Source organism: Girardinichthys multiradiatus, chromosome 12 (assembly GCF_021462225.1).
Source record: "Girardinichthys multiradiatus isolate DD_20200921_A chromosome 12, DD_fGirMul_XY1, whole genome shotgun sequence".
NCBI classification, from domain to species: Eukaryota; Metazoa; Chordata; class Actinopteri; order Cyprinodontiformes; family Goodeidae; genus Girardinichthys; species Girardinichthys multiradiatus.
This window is the reverse complement of record NC_061805.1, coordinates 6,550,999-6,568,720: the sequence shown is the minus strand read 5'-3', so window position 1 is coordinate 6,568,720 and position 17,722 is coordinate 6,550,999. Positions and strand designations below refer to the sequence as shown.

The 17,722-nt window shown below is 41.9% G+C and overlaps 1 protein-coding gene across 5 annotated transcripts in view; it reads left to right on the top strand.

The window, feature by feature from the left end:
- piwil2 (piwi-like RNA-mediated gene silencing 2) overlaps positions 1 to 16,711 on the top strand; it is a 46,948-nt gene extending 30,237 nt beyond the window's left edge. For all 5 annotated transcript variants that reach the window (XM_047380309.1, XM_047380313.1, XM_047380311.1 and 2 more), the window contains 9 exons: positions 1,288 to 1,401; positions 1,536 to 1,724; positions 4,009 to 4,110; positions 4,247 to 4,363; positions 9,559 to 9,647; positions 10,085 to 10,190; positions 10,634 to 10,887; positions 14,408 to 14,515; positions 16,267 to 16,711. In XM_047380309.1, the coding sequence (XP_047236265.1) occupies positions 1,288 to 1,401; positions 1,536 to 1,724; positions 4,009 to 4,110; positions 4,247 to 4,363; positions 9,559 to 9,647; positions 10,085 to 10,190; positions 10,634 to 10,887; positions 14,408 to 14,515; positions 16,267 to 16,423 (1,236 nt within the window). In that variant the 3' untranslated portion in view covers positions 16,424 to 16,711. The remainder of the gene's footprint in view (positions 1 to 1,287; positions 1,402 to 1,535; positions 1,725 to 4,008; positions 4,111 to 4,246; positions 4,364 to 9,558; positions 9,648 to 10,084; positions 10,191 to 10,633; positions 10,888 to 14,407; positions 14,516 to 16,266) is intronic.
- Positions 16,712 to 17,722: the final 1,011 nt, after the last annotated feature.

Here is a 17,722-nt window from a genome sequence, read left to right as displayed (position 1 = left end):
ATTGAAGCAGTCATTTCTGCCAAAGGATTCCCGACCAAGTATTGAGTGCATAACTGTACATGATTATTTGAAGGTTGATGTTTTTTGTATTAAAAATACTTTTCTTTTATTGGTCGGATGAAATATGCTAATTTTGTGAGATAGGAATTTTGGGTTTTCATGAGCTGTATGCCAAAATCATCCGTATTAAGACAATGAAAGACCTAAAATATTTCAGTTAGTGTGCAATGAATCTAAAATATATGAATGTTAAATTTTCATCATGACATTATGGAAAATAATTAACTTTATCACAATATGCTAATGTTTTGAGAAGGACCTGTAATTTGGAATCCCTCATAGTGGTGGAAAGGAAATGTAACCATACACTTCGAAAGTTGTGATTTTATTTTAATGATTTAATGTCGGATCAAACTGATTGGCCGTACATGCATACAGTATAGTCTTCTAGATCCAGTGCAGAACAGTCATAAAGCACTTGCAGCATGCAGAAAGTTCCCCCACAGCAGATGAAACTGATCCTAAAGCAGACCAGGACTGGGTCAGAGTTAATGGGTAGATTCCCACCAGCCACTTTTGGCCTGCTTTAAATGGAGTCCATTTCCCTGTTGGTCTAGATCTTTTGTTCAGGTGTGAATACACTCAAGTCAACTACCGGACTGAGACCCACTTCTTAAGGTGGGCTCTGTCCCCTCCAAACGAACTCTGCTGCAGTTTAACTTTTTGTTTTGTTTGTTTTAACAGTGTCCTGTCCAGCAGAGTAGCGCTCAGAATTATTGTCTGAGTGCTAAAAAGGAAGTCCAACAGATTTACTTTCACATGTGGATAATTACGGCTAACGCTAATGGGACTCATAAATGTGTCTGCAAAATCTTTATGAAATGATTTGCTTCACTCACTGACCATGCACTGTCAGGATCTAACTTAGTCAGGTGTGTTCATAATGTTTGACATTAAGTTTATCAGCTGTGTGTAAGAGAGAGTGATGCAGCATGAATAAGTCTTCACACACTGCTTCAGGATATTTGTTTATACATTTACACATTTTACACAATTATACATTTACATTGCTAACCTCAACACTTAACTAATACATTTCATAACATAACATAGGAGTATATTTCCTTTGTTGTGTTCAGAACATGATCTGCCCAGTAATGTAGAGTAGGTTTGACTGGTACATCTGAATAACTCAGTAACTGCTCAAAGCAAATAAAGCTAAAATCAGTGATTCTAGTGCAACCAAGTGGTTTCAATTTAGATTTATTTTCCTCCTCTCTGCTGCAGATTCAAGGAAGAACTTTGCCGCCTGAAACCATCTGCCTTCAAACGTCTTCCTTTGCAACCGGAGCAGATGTTTCCTGGTCCAGAGAGGTTGTGAGAGATGCTTCAATCAGCTCTGTAGGTGATATGAACGTGTATTTCCTGTTTAGGTGATTAAAGCCAAAGTTAACTTTTTATATGCACTTTGTTGTTCTGCTTTTAAGATAGCTCTTGAACTTGTTTCCTGATTACCTGAGCCATATTCCTCCTAGATCCCTTTGAACATCTGGGCCATCTTCTACCCTCCTCGCTGTGCAGACCAAGCTGAAGAACTAGCTTCCACCTTTAAAAAGGTAGCTGGGCCTATTGGGGTACGGCTGGCACGTCCCATTAAAGTGGAGCTGCGGGATGACCGAACTGAAACATACGTCAAAAGTATCCACACTCATCTCACCAGCGAGGTAAGGGATTAACTCCCACTTTATGTTGAGCATATTTTATGATTCTTCTCTAATGCATTATTTGAACTGTAATTTAAATGTTGGTTTAGTAAGTGTATGTTTATTAGCTTATAGGTGCAGCTTGGGTAAAATGTGTGTACAACTTTTAAATATGCGCAGAGTTGTTCTCAAACAGATGCAATCAAAGCTCTCTGGAGATCATTGCTGATCATTTATATTTCAGGTTTTTTCTCCCAAGTGTTCCATCTGTTACATTAGTGAACAAATTATTAAATAATAAACATTGAAAGTGTTAGTGTCATGTATTCAGTGGTGTGCAAAATTGTTGTTCATTTTTCAGAGTCGGACTTGCTGGTTATAGAAATAGATTTTAAACTGACTGCTTTTTTTCATTTCCCATGTCTATGTGTTTGTTAATGTAAAGTAGTGTGAAAGCCTTACCCAAAACGTAGACACAATCAAACGGCAAAACTCTCAGCTTCTTTGGCAGTACTTTGTATAGCTAGCTTTCATGTGACGTCACATAGCTATGCCGCGAGAGCACGGAATGCAGATGGAGGGCAGGAAGTGAAGTAGCCGAGGATTTGCCATCTGTAAACACGGCCATGTTTTGTGCCGTTTACGGCTGCTCCAATCGCTCCAGCAGAGAAAAGGAAAAGCATTATTATCGAGTGCCAAAGGTTGTCATTCATAAAGGTGAAAGATGTTAAAAAAAACTAACCGAAAAACAACGTAAAAAGTGGATTACAAATCTACATCTGCGGTTGGGAGGAGCAGAGTCTGCTAATGCGAGTGTCTGTAGCAACCACTTCGTCAGCGGTAAGTAGCAGTCCAACTTCTTTTTTTGTGGTTCTGTTTACCATTAGTTTGTCGTGAAATGCCTATTTATGTAGTAATGATTGTTAAGTTAATGTAGCCGTAGAGAGGCGTTGTATGTTTGTTTTAGCCACTACTGCTAACCGCTAACATCTCCACTAATATATGAACATATGAACTAACACTCACCTTGGCAAAGACCAAACGATAATTATCGCGGAGCCGTTTGGTGCCGAGGTTCTGGACCCACCCACTGACAAAAAAGTTGTATGCCTCCAGACTTTTGTAGGCTTTCATCTGCTGTTTAGTGTAGTAAGACGTTTGAAGTACCAGATAGTTCGTGATATCAACAGCCTCGATTAATGGCAAATCTTGAAGTTCTCTCGAAAACTCACTCATCTTGATGAGAAAATGGTCACATCCAACATATCTGTGAATTAACCGTTTGTATCTTCGCCTGGAAACTGGATCTAAATCCTTACAATACGGACTGGACTCTCCACAACGGTTGCCTCCTTTGACATTTTACTGTATGCCCTCCATCTGAAATCGCGCCCTCTTCGCGCATCATCAAAATCACGTGACTGAAACCCGGCTATTGATTTTACTTGTTAAATACATCATTTACATTTATAACTTGAAGACCTCTGACCTCTCTCTCTCGTCGTCTTCCGCTTATCCGGGACCGGGTCGCGGGGGCAGCAGACTCAACAGAGACGTCCCTCTCTCCAGACACCTCCTCCAGTTCCTCCAGGGGGAGCCCAAGGCGTTCCCAGGCCAGCCGAGAGACATAGTCCCTCCAGCGTGTCCTGGGCCTCCTCCCGGTGGGACGTGCCTGGAACACCTCCCGAGGAAGGCGTCCAGGAGGCATCCGGTATAGATGCCCGAGCCACCTCAACTGGCTCCTCTCGATGTGGAGGAGCAGCGGCTCTACTCCGAGCCCCTCCCGGATGGCCGAGCTCCTCACCCTATCTCTAAGGGAGTGCCCGGCCACCCTACGGAGGAAACTCATTTCAGCCGCTTGTATCCGGGATCTCGTTCTTTCGGTCATGACCCAAAGTTCATGGCCATAGGTGAGGGTAGGAACGTAGACCGACCAGTAAATTGAGAGCTTTGCTTTTTGGCTCAGCTCTCTCTTCACCACAACCTCTGACCTTTTGTACATTAATGTATATCATGGCTTTCAAACTAAAAGTAATACCAGTTCTGCTGTGCTCTGTACCTTTTCACGCACAGTCTTCTACAGCGCCAAGTCTAGTCCTAAGAAAGGCTTAGCATGCCTCACACTGTTAGTTACATTTGCCTAAACTTTGTAACCAGCAGGCATAAAATATTTAATGTTTCCACTGAGCAAAAATTACCCTGTCAATATTTTATTTTTTTGTTTGTGTGAAATCTTTAAAGGCTTATTCAAGCCTTTTAATAAAGTGACGTTAACACTAAGTTTTAGTTTCATATCTGTGTGTAGCCCAATTTGCAGCTTGTTGTGTGCATACTGGTCGGCAACAGGGAGGACCTCTATTGTGCCATCAAGAAGCTGTGCTGTGTCAAAATCCCGATTCCTTCCCAGGTAAGTATCGTTTCTGTTTTTACTTTTTCCTTTGATATATCAACAAAAATCTTTTGTTATACTTGGAACTGTTAACATGTTTAAAGAATATATATAATGATATACTACAGAAAATTAAAAGTGAGTTTGTCCCTAGGCCATCAATATCCGGACAATATCTCAGCAGCAGAAGCTGAAGAGTGTTGCCCAGAAGATTCTCCTGCAGATGAACAGCAAGCTAGGAGGAGAACTGTGGACGGTCAACGTCCCTCTGGTGGGTATCATGTCATTCAAAAGCAGAACATCCACAGCCTGACTATAATTGACTTTAATTGAATCAGTGGCATTGCTCATACAAGACCTGGTCTGATATTCCTGATCTGGGGGGCTTAAGTCAGGTGAACTTTATTATCCCCAAGGGGCAATTTTTAGTGCAGAGCTGAGAGCGATGCTTTAATGCCAAATACAATATGTTTTGCACATAAAAAATACAGCACATATTTAAAAAGTCATGTTACTGCACAGATTTACATTTTTTGAGAAAAAAATGGCCTCTTTTCACTGATGTTGACAATGTGTCAGGTTATTAAAGCAAGTGTCTCACTGAGTGATACGTTTTAACTGTAATGAGGTTTGGCTTTTAAGCTAATTCAGAGGCACAGGGAAATTTCCATGAGGACGATGACAAAAGTTAGAATTGTTTGAGGTTAAACTGGTTTAATCACACTGACCAATTTTAGGTAATCTCTGTTTGCACTACATTTCGCTGTTGGATCACTTGTTGCTGAATATTGGACTACGTGCACAGACACCAGGCCTCCTGCTGCTTTCGGCCATTTTGTATCCAGGACATGGCGGCTGATATGACACGCCCCAAGTCTGACGTCACAGGGCGCTATATATGGAGGCCTCCATGTTGAAGACCCCGCTTTCAGCTGGCAATCTTGACGGGGTTGCCACGCAACTGGAGCGTCCTTGGAAGTAAAAGAGATCCCACGTGGAGTCTTCATTTATTTCTCTCTCTCTCGTTGGCCAACGAACAATTCATAACTGAGGTTTCTGGACTAGGAAGGCCAGAAATTTCACTTTGCCGATTGAAGACGTGAGTTTAACACGTAACTAAAAACATGGAGTTCGAGGAACGAACTGCCATCGTGTTTCATCCCTAGTCGACTGCTGATGGTCAGCTCCTATTTTTTCCTTTTCGTCAAGAAGACCAAAGGACGGGACTGACTGCTCTCTTGGAGTGTAACTGCGGACGCGCACAACGCTCAACCCATCTTTTATTTAATCTTTTATTTCTTTATTAGAAGGCCTGGGCAGGGTCAGAGGTTGTAGAAGCGATCAGAATCGCTGGTTAGGATCTCATGTGTTCTGAATGATATGTGCATGTAACCTTGCTTATTGAAACTTTGATGTGTTATTTTGATATCGGGATCCGCCGCGGTCCTAGAGCTGCTTGTGTTTACTATCTGAGAGTGAACGCGGGTGCGTTGTAAGACTGGACTGTTAAATAACCTCATGGTAAAATTCTCCATTTCCCCTTTGTCTTCAATCTCACTGTGCTAGCTTGCTGCCAAAAGTTAGAATCCTTTGTGCTCAGGAGTTGGGGGGAAGTTTTATGATCAGGAGATCACTGAGTACAGTCTGAGCTGCTCCAACCCCCCCCCCCACCACTCGCCACCACACCACTTTTCATATTCTCATTCCTTCTTCTGTTTTTGCCATAAACTGCTGGTTGATTCAATACATACCCACTGCCGTTTGTTGAATTTTGCTTAGTTAGATGTGTTACCCCTGTGTTTGTAGAATTTTGCATGTTAAGTAGGTGACGATTAATAAATATTCACATAGATAAAGAGAGAGCGTTTTGTGTTCATTGTGTGCAAAGGTGATTCGTCAGTCAAAATAAGGTTAACGTTCCACAAGTTTTGGCAGAAATGGTCGATTAGACAGTGACATCTCCGGCAATAGTTATTAATTATTACGGAGTATTTAACGGTTGTAATTGTCAAAGGCTTTGAGCCGCAATTACAACACCAGAAACATCTCTGGTCTCAATTCATAAAGGAGGATTTTGGTTAAGAAGTTGATTTTGTCAGATTATGATTTGTAATTACAATTATTGATCAAGATTAATCAATCAATAATCAGAAACCCAACATCACAATATTAACAAACCATTAATGGCTGCTACACCCTGATATCTGATCCTTAGAGTTGCTAATGATAATGAGACTAGAGGTCTCCCCAGAACGGAGCCGGCCTTCTCAACGGCTTGTTGAACTTTAAGTCACTGGCTTTGATGCTGCTATCCTAAAAGATGATGGTAGAAGAGTACTGCTAAAGGTTCAATATCTAGGCTACAGAGATGACACTTCAGACAATAGATGTACTCCGCATCTATTGTTGATGCTGCTACCCGTAGATGTCTGCGGTGCCTGTCGTGGCGGCAATTTCCAAACCCGGTTGTGGACACTGGTAGTAAGGGACACTGTCAAGCTGAAGTAGGAGTCATATCAGCTGTGGTTGGCTTGTGGGACTCCTGAGGCGGCTGATGGGTACTGTGAGGCCAAGTGTGCCACTGCCCGGGCTGTGGCAGAGGCAAAAACTCTGGCCTGGGAGGAGTTCGGTGAGGCCATGGAGAAGGACTAGCGGTTGGCCTCGACGTGATTCTGGCAAACCGTCCGGTGCCTCAGGAGGGGGAAGCAGTGCTTCGCCAACACTGTTTACAGTGTGGGTAGGGAGCTGCTGGCCTCAACTGGGGACAATGTTGGGCGGTTTAAGGAGTTCTTAGGGGATTTCCTCAAACCTGCCATCACACATTCCCTGGTGGAAGCAGAGGCTGGGGACTCTGGGTTGGACACTTTCATCACCCAGGCTGAAGTCACCGAGGTGGTGCCTCAAGTCTCTGGATTATGTGGGGCTGTAATGGTTGACACACCTCTTCACCATTGTGTGGCGGTCGGGGACAGTGCCTCTGGACTGGCAGACTGGGGTGGTGGTCTCCCTTCATAAAGGTGACTGGAGGGTGTGTTCCAACTACTATAGGGGGAGTTTGGTCCCCATTGCCGGCACTAAGTCGGACCTTTTCCCGGTGCATTGAACTCCGGCAGGGCTGCCCTTTGTCATCGATTTCTAGGCGCAGTCAAGGGCCGATGAGGTCTAGTTTTGGGGACCAGTGGATTTCGTCTCTTCTTTTTGCCGATGACGTGGTCCTGCTGGCCCCCTCTAGCCAAGACCTACAGCATGCGCTGGGGCGGTTCACAGCTGAGTGTGAAGCGACTGGGATGAAGATCAGCTCCTCCAAGTCAGAGGCCATGATTCTCACCGGAAAAGGGTGGCTTGTCCTCTTCAGGTTGGAGGGGAATTCTGCCTCAAGTGGAGGAGTTCAAGTATCTTGGGGTCTTGTTCCCGAGTGAGGGGAGAATGGAGCAGGAGATCGTCAGACGGATCGGTGCGGCTGCCGCAGTATTGGGGACACTGTGCCGGTCCGTTGTGGTAAGGAGAGAGCTAAGCCGAAAAGTGAAGTTCTTAATTTACCTGTCGGTTTACGTTCCTACCCTCACCATGGCCATGAACTTTGGGTCATGACCGAAAGAACTTCCTCAGCTTCCTCCGTAGGGTGGCTGGGAACTCCCTTTAGAGATGGGGTGAGGAGCTCAGCCATCCGGATGGGGCTTGGAGTAGAGCCGCTGCACCTCCACATCGAGAGAAGCCAGTCGAGGAGGACGCCTTCCTCGGGAGGTGTTCCAGGCACGTCCCACTGGGAGGAGGCCCATGGGATGGCCCAGGACACGCTGGAGGGACTATGTCTCTCGGCTGGCCTGGGAACGCCTTGGGCTCCCCCCAGAGGAGCTGGAGGAGGTGTCTGGGGAGAGGGACGTCTGAGTGTCCCTACTGAGTCTGCTGCCCCCGCGACCCAGTCCCAGGTGAAGCAGAATACAACGATTAAGAGTATGATTAAATCTGAATTAAAATAATGGGTGAACTCCAAAATGATCCATCATGGTTCATATCAAATTTGAAGTGGATCCGATCATGTATGAAGGAGACAAAGCACTTGAAGTGTCCTGGGGGGTACCGTTGATCCAAATTCCAATGTAATTCAATAGAGCTGTTTGGGGGATGGCAAAGATCAACCATATTCAGTTTGGAGTAAATCAGACCATGCATGTGTATTTTAGAGCCAAACGTGAGTCCATGGCGCGACGTCAGACTTCGCCATGCCACCAGAGCCACACCCTCCAGCCAAAGCTCTTAAGCTCTGGAGACCAACTTAAAACATCATCTGATCTGTCATTGGGGACAGTTTCATGCTGATTAGGCGAAGGGGATCAAATATGGACCACACTGAGACATTACATGTTTTGTCTTAGATGATGTCAGCATCAGATCATTGTATATTGTTCATGGCCAGATGCGAATCAATCTCAGAAGGTTTCAAGTCTACGACTTTCTTTTTAGAAGCTATATCAATTTAGTCTTTTATGGCGAGAAGTCAGATTTTGAGGCTAAACAACCAGCCCTGTGGCTGGTTGTTTAGGTGCTTCCAGGTGGCGCTGTGGAGCAATTAGGCCACGCCAACCAATTATTTCACTGGATATCTTTAGTGGGCTGGACTAATGTCAAACCTATGGAATTTGGTGCCGATTGGCTGAAAAATGTCGAAATCAGAGGCAAACGTAAGGCCACGGCGTGACATCAGACTTCGCGACACCGCCACGGCCACACCCTCCAGCCTAACTTCTTAGTACTGGAGACCAGAAGATTAAGTCAGTATTTGACCATTGAATATTGTTCGGGGCCAGATGTGGATTAATACCAGAAGTTTTGGTGTCTCTGCAACTTTCCTTGTAAAAGCTATAACAATGTCTTGTTTTTTCGATTGTTTTCTCTTTTTTTTTTTGGCGAGTCGTCAAACTTTGAGGGCTGGCTCCGCCCCTTCAACATGCTCAAAAACTTACGATTTTGATCACTTTAGATCCCCAATGCCTTCTAAGCAAACTGACCAAATTTCAAGCTGATCACTCAAAATCTGTAGGAGGAGTTTGATCAAATACGGAGGCTATAAATGGCAAAAATGGGGTCAAAATCGAGACTTCAATCCAAGATGGCCGACTTCCTGTATGCTGTAGGACGTGGGTGCAGGAAAGTTTTAGGTAGGTCTCGGGGTGTTCTACAAGTGTACTAAATTTCATAACTCTACAAAAGTAAAAGTAAGGTCAATGTGGAGGCTGTTATGAAAATTTCAGGAGGGTGCTGTTGAGCCATTTTTATTGCAACTTTTGGGAAACCCTTAAAATGCGTAATTTTTCACCAGGCCTGATGCATGTGTGTGAGTTAGCATTCATGGTAGATGTACAGTTGCACATACTTGCAGTTAGCGGAAGACTACTCTCAGGAAAAACTTTGAGAGCTACTGATGCAGAGATTGTTTTTACAGTCTATTCTCTCTCACTCGAACAGAAAAGCCTGATGGTCGTTGGAGTTGATGTTCACCATGACACCAGCAAAACACATCGGTCCGTCATGGGATTTGTTGCCAGTGTGAACAGGTACAGTCATGTTTTCGTGTATATTTCCCTAAATGGGCTGGTCCTTGTTTTGATGTCATGTTTCTTTAGTAGTTGCTGAAAGCCTTTTGAAAACGGGTAGAATAACAAAATGCACCTTCAGGTTTCCACACTGATCTGTGGAGACTGTGCTTTGATTCAGTTCACATAACATAGTGAGGTCTGCAGATAATCTAGTGCACAATAAATGTAACCAAAAATGTTTATTACAGAATAAATACATAATAAATACGTTTTTCTTTTCAGTTTTTATTCTTGTCTGTGTGTACAAGTTGATTAATGATGTCTAGACATTTAATATTTACTAATGCGCCTAATTTTACAGTATTGTAAATGATTTTAATTAGTAATCGTAGTCTACATTGAAACTAATTTGAAAAGAATCTTAATTAGAATCTATCTGCCTTTCTCCTGAGTAGCTCCCTGACCCGTTGGTACTCTAGAGTTACCTTCCAGACGTCCAATGAGGAACTGATTCGTGGCTTCAGAGTTTGCCTGCTGGCTGCACTGAAGAAGTACCACGAGGTAACAGTCTGCATGTCTGCTTTACAACTCACTCTCCAAGTGGCAGATTGTGGTCCAGATGCAGATTAAAATAAACTCTTATGCAAACCTTTACTGATTGTTAGATTTTAGTTAAAAATATTTCTGAATGAAGAGAACATAACAGACATGTTATAAATCAAGTTGATGGAGGCATTATCATCCTGAGATCCACTGTCTGCTCAGTAGTGAGCCTGGATTTTCAGCATAAAAATCTTTACCAACTCAGTAGGTGTTATGGATACCATAACTAGTTTTGCTGAGACTATGTTTTTGTAAAAAAATAAATAAAAAGCGGGGTGTTGAAAAAAACTTTTTTATGCAATTTCTGTGTTTTGACCATTTTATATCTAACCTCATTAAATATAAATTTCATCATGTATAGCATTAGTAAAAACACACTTTGTTCTGTTTGTTCTGTCCAGATAAATCACAGCCTTCCAGAGAAGATTGTGGTGTATCGGGATGGTGTTTCAGACAGCCAGCTGATGATGGTCGAGCAATATGAGATACCACAGCTGATCAAATGCTTTGAGACATTCCCCAGCTATGAACCCAAGCTGGTCTTCATTGTCGTCCAAAAGCGCATCAGCACCACTCTGTACTCCTGGGCTGCAAACTGCTTTGGCACTCCTCCACCCGGAACTGTTCTGGATCACACCCTCACTCAGAAAGACTGGTCAGTTTCTAATTAAAGTCAATATAGTAAGAAAATACAGAATATTTTGTCTGTCGTTTAAAAGCGGCATGTTGAAAATCTGAGGGACAGTGATTGGAGTTGATCTCTGGATATGAACAGGAGAGTGCCAGAAATAATATAAATACCAAATATGAAAATATGTGGACTGTCTGAGTCCCCTCCTTTTTAATGCAGTTGAAATCACGCTGGTAATTCCAGCTAATCTTGAGTTGCATTATTAGTTTTATGAGGCAAATTAGACCATCCTATGCCTTGTGGCAGAAAATGTGTAATTGGTTCCCAAAATCCATGAAACACTTTGGAAACAGAATAATAATTAGACACTACTCTAAGATGAAGTAACTGTTAAGGTTTTGTTTGTCAACACTTTTGTCCTATGTACATATCCAGTCTAACAGTGGCGTACACTGTGTGAGCTTGACCCCATAAAATCTCAATGGTAACCCATGTTACAGTGTACGATAGAAGATGTCACACTTCTTGCTGCAGCAAAGCCCCCTCAGATTCGACCGAGATGTTGGTCCAACAATACATGGACAGCAAGTTGCAGGTGTTGATGTGTGGAAATTATTGTGAAAATCTGATGCGACAAAGAGGGAAAGCAGACAACTGTAGTAGTGCCTTGGCAAGAGAGGACAACAATCGTTCGTCAGCTGCAGCACCAGCCATAATTGTTTGATTTTACCAGAAAGTATCAGACATTGTTTAATATTTGTTATTTTTTCTCACAATTCTTAAACTAGAAAAGATTTTAGCTAAGACTACCAATAATCACACAGTCTCAACCTGGCTTTAGACCAGGGGTGGGGGAGCATTTCTCTCATAGGAGGCCTTCTAAATGCGTAGAAGGTCTTCTGAGGGTCACACTCAACTTTTAAAAACATATGATGCAGCAACTCTAATGAAACCTTTAAGAGTTTGTTGTGAATTATTACAATTTTGCAGACATTTGTTTTTAAGGTTTTTCTGAACAGCTGCAGAGTTCAGTTACTGATATCAAGTGTGAAAACTACTATTACTACCTTGTTGGCGGGGTTGGGTGCCCCCCTTTTTTACTTTGTTTTTATCATGACAATAAATGCTATTCTTTTCTATTCTATTAATGAGAAATGAGCTTGCTTATCCTTGATGAGCTTTGATAGATTGGCAGAGTGGAAACAGCTGTTCTCTTTCTCTCTCTCCTGGTAGCGGAGCATCGTACAGGTGAACAGCAATGACATCCCTGCTTTAGTCTTTCCCACCTGTGGTTGTTTTATTGTCCCTTTTTTGCTCTTTTTGGTTAAAAAGCTTGGTGTATTTTGCACTTGGGTCCTAATAAAGCATCACACACCCAATAATTATCCCTACTAACTTATCTACCCATCATCTTGTAAATAACATATTAAATGTTTCCACGTACCCCCTACAATGTGCTCACGACCACGAGAACGCCCGGTTGGGAATCACTGCTCAAGGCTATGGTGGGCACGCCTCCTTCTTGACCTCCCTGCTGCGGTAACATGCCCTCGTCCTTTTGAGTTACTGCTGCGGGTTGTTGCCTGTCTAGTATGTTGGCGGTCAATGCGCTTGTGCATGAGAAAGACTGCCACACCTTGTTAGAACTACTGACGTATATACTGGTCCTTCTCAAAATATTAGCATATTGTGATAAAGTTCAATATTTTCCATAATGTCATGATGAAAATTTAACATTCATATATTTTAGATTCATTGCACACTAACTGAAATATTTCAGGTCTTTCATTGTCTTAATACGGATGATTTTGGCATACAGCTCATGAAAACCCAAAATTCCTATCTCACAAAATTAGCATATCATTAAAAGGGTCTCTAAACGAGCTATGAACCTAATCATCTGAATCAACGAGTTAACTCTAAACACCTGCAAAAGATTCCTGAGGCCTTTAAAACTCCCAGCCTGGTTCATCACTCAAAACCCCAATCATGGGTAAGACTGCCGACCTGACTGCTGTCCAGAAGGCCACTATTGACACCCTCAAGCAAGAGGGTAAGACACAGAAACAAATTTCTGAACGAATAGGCTGTTCCCAGAGTGCTGTATCAAGGCACCTCAGTGGGAAGTCTGTGGGAAGGAAAAAGTGTGGCAGAAAACGCTGCACAACGAGAAGAGGTGACCGGACCCTGAGGAAGATTGTGGAGAAGGGCCGATTCCAGACCTTGGGGGACCTGCGGAAGCAGTGGACTGAGTCTGGAGTAGAAACATCCAGAGCCACCGTGCACAGGCGTGTGCAGGAAATGGGCTACAGGTGCTGCATTCCCCAGACCTGGGCTACAGAGAAGCAGCACTGGACTGTTGCTCAGTGGTCCAAAGTACTTTTTTCGGATGAAAGCAAATTCTGCATGTCATTCAGAAATCAAGGTGCCAGAGTCTGGAGGAAGACTGGGGAGAAGGAAATGCCAAAATGCCAGAAGTCCAGTGTCAAGTACCCACAGTCAGTGATGGTCTGGTTACCGTGTCAGCTGCTGGTGTTGGTCCACTGTGTTTTATCAAGGGCAGGGTCAATGCAGCTAGCTATCAGGAGATTTTGGAGCACTTCATGCTTCCATCTGCTGAAAAGCTTTATGGAGATGAAGATTTCATTTTTCAGCACGACCTGGCACCTGCTCACAGTGCCAAAACCACTGGTAAATGGTTTACTGACCATGGTATCACTGTGCTCAATTGGCCTGCCAACTCTCCTGACCTGAACCCCATAGAGAATCTGTGGGATATTGTGAAGAGAACGTTGAGAGACTCAAGACCCAACACTCTGGATGAGCTAAAGGCCGCTATCGAAGCATCCTGGGCCTCCATAAGACCTCAGCAGTGCCACAGGCTGATTGCCTCCATGCCACGCCGCATTGAAGCAGTCATTTCTGCAAAAGGATTCCCGACCAAGTATTGAGTGCATGACTGTACATGATTATTTGAAGGTTGACGTTTTTTGTATTAAAAACACTTTTCTTTTATTGGTCGGATTAAATATGCTAATTTTGTGAGATAGGAATTTTGGGTTTTCATGAGCTGCATGCCAAAATCATCCGTATTAAGACAATAAAAGACCTGAAATATTTCAGTTAGTGTGCAATGAATCTAAAATATGTGAATGTTAAATTTTCATCATGACATTAAGGAAAATAATGAACTTTATCACAATATGCTAATATTTTGAGAAGGACCTGTATTTGCACCTGAGATCTTTAGACCACAGATAGTTGGTTGTCTGCAAGTTTTCTGTTTACGTGCTCCAACACTTGATTTAAATCTGAATTGTCTCTAGCTAGCCAGAAATTCTCCTGACACCTTCTAATAACTCAGTCAGGTGTGTTCAAGCAGGGAACCAATATAACTAAATTTAAAGAAATAAATGCATTTAAAAACACGCAGGGAACCATCCAAAACAGGCAGAACACTCGCCCTTGCAGACTGGAGTTGCCCTTCTCTGCACTATGCTTTATATGTTGCTTAGACTAATTATGTTTTGTGCTTGACATTTAGGGTGGACTTTTATCTGTTGGCACATCACATCCGTCAGGGTTGTGGACTTCCTACACATTACATCTCCCTGTACAACACAGCTAACCTCACTCCTGACCATTTGCAAAGGTGCGTGCTTTACCCACATTGTTCCAATTTGCAAATTTTCTGTATTTAATTATCTGCTTGTATCTGCGCTTTTGATACAACTTTGTTAGGGAAAATATACCAATCAGGCATGAGATTATGAATACTGATAGGTGTAGTAAGAAATACCTATTATATCTTCAGAATTGCACAATATTTGGCAGCAAGTGAACATGTCCTGAAATTTAATGTGTTAAAAGCCGAAAAATGGGCAAATATAAGGATTTGGGCAAATTTGACGAGGGCTAAATTGTGATGGATGGAAGACTGGGTCAGAGCATCACAAGAATTGCAGATCTTGTGTGGTTTCCCTGGTGTGCAGGGGTTAATATCTGCCAAAAATGATCAAAGGAAGTGAATGACTGATTTTGGCACGTAGGAAGTGAAGGCTGTCCCATGTGACCATTTTAAGGTTTAAACTACTAAGAAATTAACGCTAGTTCTGAGAGAAGGGCTTTAGACAATGTTCTACTGTAAACCCTGGGTCCTGCCATCCATGGACCCCTTGCATCTTACAGATCTGGTGTTAACATGTTGGTACAGGTGCAACAGGACACCTGCAGGGCTCTAGTGGTGTCCATGTCTCGTCTGCTTGGGGCTTTTGGTGGGATTGACGGACTATTAGGTTAAATGTTATGCCTGATTGGTGTATTGAGCTCTTTTATCACAAATGAACATGGTTTTGTAAAGAAATACTTGGGCAGTAGAGCAAACCTATTTTTTCCACACATTTCTTCTGTAAAGTGGTCCTTATTTAATATTTCCTTAAGCTTGAAACTGCTCTACAAAAATACTTAAAGCAAGTTTTTATAGTAACATAACCATACAGTAACAAACAGAAGGACTCAAAGTAAAACAAATGATGCTTAATTCTCAGGACCCATATTCCTGTTCTGAGGTGACACCACAAAAATAATTATTGCAACGTCTGCTTTGTCCTTTAAGTTATGGTAACTGTCAGACATTTGGGCAGGCTTTGCATAGAGCCTGAGCTGCAATGAGACTTCATTTATACCACTGAAGGTATCTTAGTTACCACTGTGATGTTGGCTAGTCTATGCGTACAGGTTAACTACTGCCAGCAATATATGCTTAATTACATTCGATTTTTTATTTGATTTTTTTGATTTACATTTGATTTATAGCATTTGATATTGTCAAACACCATAGCAACATGCTCTCAAAAATTAAGCTTTATAGTTCTTTGTTTGAAAGATTTAACGAGATACAATTTTAAGAAGTAGAAATAAACAGTTTTTACTGCGATTTTATATGTAAAGGTTTTATATGTAAGGCTACCATATTGGAGGTCAAGTGTGGCAAGAAGCTTGTGGCTTTCCCACTCAAAATTCCAATTACTGGGGGCGCTCCTGTTAAATTTTCATTCTAAAACTTGGACGTTTCAACTTCTGAATACAAATGAAAAGCATTATAAAATTACATTAATCAGCCATCATCCCTGATGGACAGAAATTGTTTTTGTATTGCTTTTACAAAACAATATATATTGAACATGTCCAAATCAGGTTGCAATTCAATTAAGTATCTTTTTAAGATGGTGGTACTTAGAAAACTCTGCATTTACTGAGGTGCTTACCTGTTATAAATGGTTTGAGAGCCACTGATTTATGTTACTGGTTTATTGCAGGTCTAGTTTTTTTTTTTTTGTGTGTTGAACATTTTTCACCTTCAGTTCTGTAAAGCTAACCATTACTAATCTGGTCTCACCCCAGGCTGACGTTCAAGATGTGCCATCTGTACTGGAACTGGCCAGGGACCATTCGTGTCCCAGCACCATGCAAATATGCCCACAAACTGGCTTTCCTGTGCGGCCAGTATCTCCACTGTGAACCGGCCATTCAGCTTTCTGATAAGCTGTTTTTTCTTTGAGCAGAAAGGGTTGCCAGCACCGATCCAAGGAAATGCAGCATTTGATAAAAATAATTATATTTTATGTTTAACAATTGTGAGCACGTGAAGACTAGTTTAATATGTAAAGTTTCCAGTGTTTCAAAGGTCTGTATTGTTACTGTTTACTCAATTTGTTCTGCAGCTTTCAGCTTTACCTGTTTGCAAATAATTCAACAATCTTGCACTTTCAGAAACCTAAAGTTATAAAGGCTGATGTGTATTTGAAGCTTTCAATAAAAACTCATTTAGAATAATGAATACACAACATTTCTGCTTTGGCCATGTTTTTTTTTTATTATAAAAGATTAGTGATATTAGTTACTTTTTGGCTAAGAAGTGTGTAGTGGCTAAACACCTACTTCAATTTCAACCACTGGAGGTTGGATGGAGAATCCGTCTTGCATGCCCACAAGCATGTATGGTATGATATTGTATGTAAGCATGTATGATATTTTTAAAACCTCGGTTGGATTTATTAAATGGGAAAACTGCTGCTCTGCTCTCTAACCTGCTGGCCAAATGAGCTGCCTGACTAGTGCGTGTACACAACAGAAATGGACATGATAAATAACCCCTGTACAGGTGATAAGAGCCAAATTCAGTGGTATGCAACTCCAAGTAAAAGTTTACTAATTGCTTATGTTGACATAATTTACAAGTTCATAATGTCTCCCAGCAAAGAGAATAATAAACATGTACATAGAAAACCAGAATCAAGGTATTCATATTTGTTTGCTCTAAACCTAGAAGATGGTTTGACAACATTTTTGTTTATCAGAACCTTGAGTGCAATTTGCATGGATCAGATTTCTCTGCATTAATCTGTTTGAAAAAGGTACGCCAAATATACCAAATTGGACTTAAATTGTCTTCAGTGTAGCAAGTGTGAATTGAGATCTAAGTACCAAGCTCTTGATATTTCAGCTGGTGTAGCCACTTAAAAAGCAAAGATGGAGACCATTTTTTTATGACTGCTGCTAAAATTAGCCTTCAAGGCCTGATTGATTTAACCCTCTGGGTCCCTTTATTTTGTGCTCCACCTTGTCTTTCAAACACTGCCATACCAATGTTTTGTATCAATGTAAGAAACCGGACCAACGGCATCTAAGAAATTAATTTGTTTGACTGTAGGTAGAATCCCTCAAACACATCTAACCCTTTGGTAAATGTACCAACGAAAGCAAATGTTCCCCCGGTGTCCTGAAAAGATCTAAACTGATGTCCCTCTGACAAATCAAAGATTTCTTCAGACTGAGGATGACAATCATGTTCCTGTGA